A 9,411-nucleotide genomic window follows, 5' to 3' on the forward strand; every position below is an offset into this window, starting at 1 on the left:
CCACAACTTCCCCTGTTGGCTGTGAGGTATGCAACACTCGAGTATTCACCAGAACACAGACAGAAAAAAAGCCACCCACAAGTCGTCGTGTTTGCTGTGTGCTGGCAGCTTTACCGAGCCCAGTCGTCCGTGTTGAGCCTGTGTTGTCATGGCCGTGTGGGGCAGGAGCCCGTTACTGGTGGCGATTCCTCTGTGGATGAGTTTTGGGAGAGCTGGTGAGTTTTAACATCAAATTGGGATATAGTGAACGTTTTTAACATCGCTCTGGGTGGTGAGGCTGGGTTGATGTCTCAAGGCCTCACAGTGAGAACTTTTTTAATTCTTTTTAAGAACAGCCTTGTGAGAAAACCTAAAACTGTGTGTTAGGGAACAAATAGCCTTATTCAGACATAACATGACTGATCAGATGCTCTGCTGTTGAGTAATACGGTTAACCAAAGTGAGGACAAGGGGCTTTTGACATGATGTTAGTGTTTTTTGGAAATACTACTACATGGGGTTAGCAGATGTTTATTTGGGTCACTGAAGTTTTCTGACATTTGGCCTTAATCCTCCCAGTGTTGGCAGCAGAAATGTAGTTACCACACTACAGTTCCTGTGGAAGGAGAAGCTGACCCTGTTGGTTCTTGTTACCTTTGCCAAGGGGCACTGAAGCTTACAACTTTTGTAAATAACCTACTTGTTAAACCAGTTCTCAGACACACCCTGCCTTGCATATAGAAGTTCACTTTATTCCATCAGTATCAGCTTCCTAATCATTTCCTAATATTTTGCATATTATATATATATATTAAATGTTTTGTATTCTGGGACTACTTGAATTATTAAAAACTATGATGAAACAACCTATACTGTTAAGAAAATACAAAGTAAAACAACTTGAAAACTTTAGATACATTTCTATGCACTAGTACAAAGGTGTAGGTTTTGTTTCCAAGTTGGGGGGGGGGCCTGGCCAGAGTATTTTGAGCATCATATTTCCTGCATTGCGGTGAATTTTTATGCCTCAATTTACAGTTTAAATGTCTTGAAGTTTCTCAAAACGAGGCAGGGGACGACAAATTCACTTGTTCTCTATATATTATGGGTGTCATGTCTCCTTCGCCCCCCCTTCGCCCCTAAAATCTACACCTATGCACAGGTATCGACATACAGTCTTAAAAGGTCAGTTAATATGGGGGTCTAATAGGCCAAGAGGACAGGGTTACTACAGTAGAGCAGGGCCGTAGTCACCTTTTAAACATGGGGGCAAATATTTAATGGTTCCAGCTTGTCAAATTTGCTTCTTTTTCTTAGTTACGTTAAAGTAAAATTGTGCACTTGCAATGATTTTTTTCTATGCTATCCAGAAAATCAAACGGCTTCATTCAGTGTTTATGAGATGTTAACAGCTCAGATATTTCAGTTTTAATTCCAAACCACAACTGACTACGGCCTACTTCTGTGGTCTGTAAGGCAAACACATAGCCAGCTGGTGTGTAGAATTTTAACAGCGAAAGATCTCACTTTTGAAAACATGTTTCCTTTCTGTGTACTGAACAGTTAATCTGTTATAACACTCTATGCATTTACACACTTCACCTGACCCTTCAAATGTAATTTTACCTTATATTGATGACTACATTTAGGGTGTCTGCAGACTGCGGATATAATAAGTGAACATTTGTTTCTTGTGACTGTGGACCGCAGTCACAAGAAACAAATGTTCACTTATTAAAAGTGTGCAGAGATCCACTTGTTGCTCCTAGGTTAGCTGTAGAATCTGAGTGGCCCTTGATGGGTAATATGTTGGGACACATGCAGAAATATTAGTGACATTTTTTGATATCTTCCTAATAGCTATTTAAGGGGGCTTACACAGTGTTTCCTTTGAACCCGCTCAACATGTGAGATGCGGAAACCAACACAGATGCAGATGATGTTGATAACACACCACATGTCTCTGGTTCACAGCAAAGAGAACATGTACAGCTGAACAGAGGCGCTCAAAACGGAATCTGACATTTTTACTTACTGATATAACTGTCCATACATAACCCACATGCCAAATATGTTCAGCAATATCACGTAGCCTGTATGTTGTAACAAAAAAAACCCCAAGTTGATATTTTCAAGACTTTTCTAAGTTAACTGTTACTCTGTAAAGGAGAGGTTATTTTGAAGAGTGGAAAATAATCATGTGATCACAAATTTCGGAGAAGTGATTTGTTTCTTTGAACATGTGAAGGGGGGGAAAGAAAGTGGGAAGGAAGGGACAGGAAGGGACAGGAAGGGACAGAAAGTGACGTGTGTTATCTGGGGATTTCATCATGAAGTTGTCATGGCTCTTATCTAAATGTAAGAAACTGAACTTTAAAGTTTCATCTATCAGTTTAATTATATTGACTTTTTAAGATACACCATGAGGTGAAACACTAATGTTAAATGAGCTATGGGTCAAGTTTAATCAAAGCCACATTTAAATGTTATTAAAATGTAATTAATCTAAACATTTACTGCAGTTTATATTACAGCTTAAATTAGATTGAACAAAGATTAAATTGCCTTGGCTGATAAAATCGAGACACAAACAAATATATATAATATACATCACACCATCTATGGAGTGTAAACTGTGCCACAATTTCCAGTGCTTAATTAGAATGAGTCAAATAAACCAGCGATTCTCAAACTCCTTTTACACTTTAAAAAAAAATATGAATATAAAAATGTTTATCAAATTTACATTTACTTTTTTCATTGAACTTATAACTATTTTACAAATTATACATGACTTATATTTTTTGAATTCAAATTATATTAATTATTAAATTATATATTAAAAAAAAGAACTTGAAATACGATTAAGTAAATGTACGTACACAAGTTATAAAATAACCATTAAATGTGCCAGTGAAATATTGTCTTAAATTTACTAGTTTTGTGACCGTCTAATCTTTTTAATCTAAACTAAGGAAACCCACTGGAATAAGAGCTCTGATAGGCAAGCGTTGTTGCAGTGTTGTGAGACAGAGCTTCTCTTTTTATCTGAGAGCTTGATTTTAAATTTAAAGTTTAGCGAAAACAGACGATGTAAAAGCAGTGAAGTGTGTGATGGAGTGTGGCAGGAAGGCACGTGAGCAAATGAAAAAACAGAAAAAACAAAAAACAGAATCATGAACAGGATTTTATAACTTTTATCTGATGGGCTGAAGATAGAAACATCACTAATAAAGTCAGTTAAAGTAAATTTACACCCACATTACATTAATCACTTATGCACCAGTTTTACCAATTGAGGGCAGGTTTAGAGGAGGAAATGATGTTATCTGATTATTCAGAAATATCTCACATGTAGAGCTCAGTGTCAGATATTTATGAGAAAATACAACCTTATGTCACTGTGCTTTTGTGAAGAGTTTGCTTGTGATTTCTGCATCATATTCGTCCCTGTGCAAAAGGTTAAAGACGCATAAAAGCCTGCTGCTGTGAGAGTCTGATGTGTACACTACACAGGCCAGGAAGAGGACATCTTTTAAAAGCTGAGCTATAAATTCCAGTTGCCTTTTTTAAACGTGCACATCTTGACACAGTCAGTACATTTATGAAGCTAAATAATACTCTTTGTACACACTGTACTGTGGGAAGTGGTTGTTGTGCATTGCAGCCTAAAATGGCTCTGTTGTTGCAAACAGAAATCCAAAAGTAACAGTTTCTCTTCCAATGGTTAGGCCTAACACTATTTTTTTTAAACTGTGCAAAAAACTATCCGTCTGAAGACAATGTAAATGTTTTCCTCACTTTTGTGTGTATTACATTTCTTTGAGTAGATGCACAATTAACGCTGCATCTACGGGGGACTTTTCTCTCTCTCTTTAATTTCTATCATTGCTTACAAAGTTGTCCTTATGACAATATATGAGGTGAATGTTTGAATTTATGTCTTAAAAGTGAATCAAAGACTGGTCAGTAAACTATTAATGTGTAATAATTCCAAATGCATCCACTCTACTGCAGTTATGTGGCATTTTCTTCTCACTCAGTACTGTATCACGGCGAGGATGTCTCCTTTTTTTCCTATTGGTTCATTCACAAGAATCATCTAGATTAGATGCTGCAGCCTTGGAAGGACAACAATTATAATGTGATATCGGCATGATATTATTTGCCTTAGCAATTCCATCTTTTCTGTTTATTATTATCCATACATTGATGTGGTTGCATGGACAACACAGTTGGAAAAAAACATTAAAACAATAGTGACAGGAAAACAATCTAACAGCTTCTGAACTCCTACATTCTCCTACTCCGACTGTCAGTATGCTCCAAATAAGATTATTTTAATGAAATAATAATGACTCCTCTCATGCACTGTATTGTATGTGCAGCCCTGTGTGTGTGTACTTATCTAAAGCTCCATCTCTGTATCACTACTGGCTGGAAGTCCTGCTCTAAGATTAGTCAGAGTGATGTGAAGATGTTTAGTGAGATACTAGAAATGAGAAGTAATCTTCATATGTCATTCCTCTCGGCAATTCCATTAATTCTTGTTTAATTATTTTTAATGTTTCCTTGTATATTTATATCAGTGCTTGGAACAGTATTAAGACACACCCTTCTCTTCCTTCCTATCTCCCCTGAAATATTTCTTCGTAGACTCCACTGATGTAGCATTTGAGATTAGATCATGGTTTGCTCTGTCCGCTTTCTTATGTAATGGCCGCTGTTGCTGTTTGTTTCACAATCTAAAATGGCGACACTGCCGTTACTCAATAACACTGTTCAGTCATGGACAGAAAAACACCCACATTGCCACTGAGGGCAATAACCCGCACATGAGAACCAGCGGATAAATTGCAGAATATGTTCATGCAATAATTAGGCAAACTTCAGAGAGGAAGAAATGATTGATGATGTCACTCCAGTGCAAAGAGTCTCTGTTATGTAATCATTTGAATTAATTTTGTAAAAGCGTTATAAACATTATGTAGAAGTGTTGTTCTTGTGCTTTTGCTCCTAACTGAGTGTTCTCATGTGTTTGCAGCGGCTGGTCTTGCAGAGCCACAGATCTGTTACGTGCTGGATGGTATCCTGTTTTTGTACGGCATCATCCTGACAGCTCTCTACTGTAGAATGAAGGTTTGCATGCTACATATTAAACTTTTTCATTTACGTATATTAAAAATATATGACAAGTTAAGTAGAAGTAGTATATATATATATATGTTTCTTAGTGTCTGATGAAAGACAAGATATAGTATCATTAAAAGTAATCTGGTACATTATTAATATTGATGTAAAATAGGGTGACGTCAGTAAAATGAAGCATGCTACACTTTCAGGAAGGGAAGTATCAAAGACATAAAATGTTTCACTGGAACGTATTCAATATTTATTATCAGTATTTATATCGTATACTGACAGCAATAACCAAGCACTAAATACTTGGTAAGTTTCCTCTGCTACACATACTGTATGTTTGGAAAATGAGTGTGTGTTGTTAGGGTGCTGTAGGTAACTAAAATTAAGGAAACAACAGGTAAGAATTTTGTTGTAAGTAGCGTGATATTATTGGCATTCACAACTGTGGAAAAAATCACCATTTGCTTCTAAGATATAACTTAATTGAGTCTTGAGCTTGTTTGCTTTTGACACTGTAACTAATGTACCAAGAGCAAGGAGTCCAGTGTTGACGTACACTGATGTACCAGTATATTCTTCTGGCCAATAAACTGAATTAAGTACAGAGCCCCTGAAGTCCCTGGTGATGTTTTTTGTTATATGCACAATCATTATCTTGTGGGAACAAGTGGTTATGTTGGTCAAACAAGATCATTAACCTGTTCCTACAGGGTAATTACCTTCTGCACACATGATGATAAATTGTTCTCAAAAGATAATTATCTCCTGCAGAGAAAATTATAAATTGTTCCCACAAGGTAACTTGTGTGCCAGTGTTGATTTACTTGTTTCTAGGAGATAATTAACTTGCACAAGATCATAAATTGTTCCCACAAGGTAATAAACTTGTGTGCAGAAGATAATTAATTGTTCCCTGATGATAATTAACTTGTGCGCACAAATTAATAAATTGTTCCCACAAGATAATTATCTTGTGCACACATGATAATAAACTGTCTCACAAGATAATAGTCTTGTGCATACAAGATAATAAATTGTTCCCAAAATATAATTGTCTTCTGCACACAAGATAATGAATTGTTCCCAAAAGATAATTGTCTTCTGCATACAAGATAATAAATTGTTCCCAAAAGATAATTGTCTTCTGCACACAAGATAATGAATTGTTCCCAAAAGATAATTGTCTTCTGCATACAAGATAATAAATTATTCCCAAAATATAATTATTTTCTGCACACAAGACAATAAATTGTTTCCAAAAGATAACTGTCTTCTGCACACAAGATAATAAATTGTTCCCACAAGAAAATAGTCTTGTTCACACAAGATAAAAAAAGTTCCCAAAAGATAATTATCTTGTACATACAAGATAATAAATTGTTCCAACAATATAATAGTCTTGTTCACACAAGATAAAAAAAAATGTTCCCAAAACATAATTAACATGTGCACACAGGAAAATAAATTGTTCCCAATTGTTGTGATTTGCTCATGCGCACAAGATATTAACTAGTTGCCACAAGGTAATTAAGTAGTGCACACAAAGTAAGACATATCATCTTTTGGGGCTTTAGTCGCTCTGTAGAAAAGTTGATGCAGATTGAAAACTTGAAAAAACTATAAATACATATTAAAATTATAGTATGACACATACTGGTCTTTTAACTGTCATTTCTTTAACACTGTCTTCTACAGGTCGTCAATGCTAGGGCTGATGCTCAGAACACAAAGGCCAAGAAGGTAAGTAAAAACACAAACATTGTACATATGTCACTAAAATAGACATTTAGACATGACTTGTAGTCTAAAATGGATGTGTGGGGTTGAGAACAAACTCTATAGGAGAGAGACACTATTCACCGCAGCACATACTCAAGTTTGCAAACGTGCATACTCTGGATGCAAAAATAATCTCACTGGTCAGGTCAAACCTCAGCAGACAAACAACAATGGCAAACGCCACACCTATTGTGTTTTTTCTCGGCAGCCGCACACTGGCAGCTGTTTGTGGCGTGTTAAACTAATATGATGGCTCCAGCTGTGAAAAGCCTTTCCATTATCATGATGTCATTAGTAGTTGCCTGCTGCTAAATTACTTAAAAGCCCTTTTTAATTGCTAAATTTGAAGATGCAAATGAAACTTTTCAAATGAAAAATAAATACAAAATAGCAGCTGTAATAAAAATTACTTATACAGTCGTTCATGATCTTTGAAAACTAACTTGTGCTTGCTGAGATAGAGTTTTTCATGTGATTATAAGAGCACTTAACCTGCTGTTTTAATGCTATGGTTATTTTAGTCTATTATTTCCTATCGCCAGCCACAAACTTTGCACAGCCCAGACCACTCTGGTGTGTTGCGCTTTCTTGCCTGCAAGTATAGCTTGTTCTTCCTCTGTATGTTCACTCAGCCATTTACTAAGAAAGATTCAGTCTTTCACGAGATTTCATGTCACAATGTGCAGGTGTTTACATAGTTACACTGTTTCTAATTTTTTTTTCTATGTTCTGACAGAATGTTGAAGAGGGCATCTATACGGTGAGTTTTGATGCTGTCACTGATCTAAAAGAGATGGAGGACAGCTGGTATCTTAAATGTTACATTAACATTATTATTATTAAATGACAGCATATACTGATTGTCTTATTTTCCCTCTCTGTTTTAAATCCAGGGTTTGACTCCTCACGCCCAGGACACATACGAAACTATCGGCATGAAGAAGTGACACCATGAGTGAAAGTCCAGAGACAGATGTTTTCCTTTCAATACCTTTTTGTATTTAAATATCGCCTATCTGCTTCGATTTTGAGAGAATGTGAGACAGCATACACCAGTGCTCATTTCTCTTTTGCATTTGTAGCTTTTATGGGAAGTTAAGAAAGGTTGAAACAGAGAAGTTGAGCCTAAGATTGCAAGCTCAGAAATGCTTTTCCTCATTTTTATACAGTGTTATTACCTAACCATTGAACATATTTAATTTTTATGCAAATATATTTCAATAACTGTAATGCTTCAGATACATTTTATATTGTAATGCTTTTAAACAAAAAAAAACGTTACTGATGTTATATTTCATGTGTATAGACTGTCCTACTAACTTCCTCTTTTAGGCCATTTGAAAGACGTCAGTCTTTTTTTTTTATAAAGGCATGGCAAAAAGCTCCAAAAGTATTGTCACAGTTTTGTGCAAGATTGTAGGTGTTGAATATGTTTAAGCCATGTTTAAGCCCTAGAGTTATTAAGCAGTGTTTCCTGTACACCACAGGATGGCAGTGATGTTGTCTTGAGTGAGGTGCTTACCTGTGAAACAAAGAAACACCACAGACTGCTGTAAAGTTTTGTATGTAAGCCGCTGCCTGTCGGATGTATAGAGCTGTCACACAAAACCTATTAAATGTTTGACTTGCTTATTAAATAACTTTGTCTCTTTTTGAATTACAGTGGTTAATAAGGGAAACTCTGTTTCTTAGATATTGTGTTTATATGGGGAGAGGTAAACCTACAGATGTCACAAGATAAACAACCACAAAAAGAAATAAAAATGATAATTTTCTGATTGTGGTTTGGCTACTGGCAGTCATGGGTGGAGTATGAGACAATGGGCCCCTGGGCACAGATATGCAAAAGGCCCCACCACCTCTGCTATGAAGGAGCAAGACCCACAGACTTTTGTGTTTGTTTGTAGTCATGTTGTGTCTCTTTTTGGTTGTTTTGCCCCCTCTTGCAGGTATCTAGTGTCTCTTCGTTATTTGTTTGCATCTCTCTGTGGTTGTTTTTGTGTCTCTTTGTGGTTGTTTTATGTCTTTTTGTAGTCATTTTGTGCCTCTTTGTGTTTGTTTTGCCTCTTTTTGCAATTATTTTGTGTCTCTTACAAGTTTGTTTGCATCTCTCTTATGGTCATTTTGTGTCTCTTTGTGTTTGTTTCGCCCCCTTGCAGTTATTTCTTGTCACTTAGGAATTTGTTTATGTCTCTCTGTGTCTGTTTGTAGTCAATTTGTGTCCCTTTGTGTTTGTTTTGCACATTTTTGTAGTTATTTTGTGTCTCTTTGCAGTTCTTTGCGTCTCTCTGTGATGTTTTTATGTCCGTTTGTAGTCAATTTGTGTCTCTTTGTGTTTGTTTTGCAGTTATTTTGTGTCTCTTAGCAGTCTGTTTGCATCTCTCTGTGGTCCTTCCTTGTAAGCCTCTTACTAGTCAGAACATGTCAATTTGAGTGACATTTTGCAGGTGAAGGCCATGGGGGGGCCCTGACACTGTAGGCTCTTGGGCCTGTGCCTGTTAGGCCCGTTAA

At 36.3% G+C, this 9,411-nt stretch overlaps 2 protein-coding genes across 2 annotated transcripts in view; both read left to right on the forward strand.

The window, feature by feature from the left end:
• The first annotated feature begins 5 nt into the window (after positions 1–5).
• On the forward strand, positions 6–8,540 carry fcer1g (Fc epsilon receptor IgFc epsilon receptor Ig). The gene is made up of 5 exons (XM_050067088.1): positions 6–215; positions 5,024–5,118; positions 6,817–6,861; positions 7,637–7,660; positions 7,794–8,540. Exons 1-5 carry the CDS (start codon positions 149–151, stop codon positions 7,845–7,847), a joined length of 285 nt encoding a protein of 94 aa, XP_049923045.1. The 5' UTR covers positions 6–148; the 3' UTR covers positions 7,848–8,540.
• Positions 8,541–8,992: 452 nt separating this feature from the next.
• The window catches only part of cskmt (citrate synthase lysine methyltransferase), a 39,743-nt gene continuing 39,324 nt past the window's right edge, over positions 8,993–9,411 (forward strand). The window contains exon 1 of the mRNA XM_050067087.1: positions 8,993–8,996. The gene's annotated coding sequence lies outside the window, so the exon portion shown is untranslated. The remainder of the gene's footprint in view (positions 8,997–9,411) is intronic.

Source organism: Epinephelus moara, chromosome 17 (assembly GCF_006386435.1).
Source record: "Epinephelus moara isolate mb chromosome 17, YSFRI_EMoa_1.0, whole genome shotgun sequence".
Taxonomy (NCBI): domain Eukaryota; kingdom Metazoa; phylum Chordata; class Actinopteri; order Perciformes; family Serranidae; genus Epinephelus; species Epinephelus moara.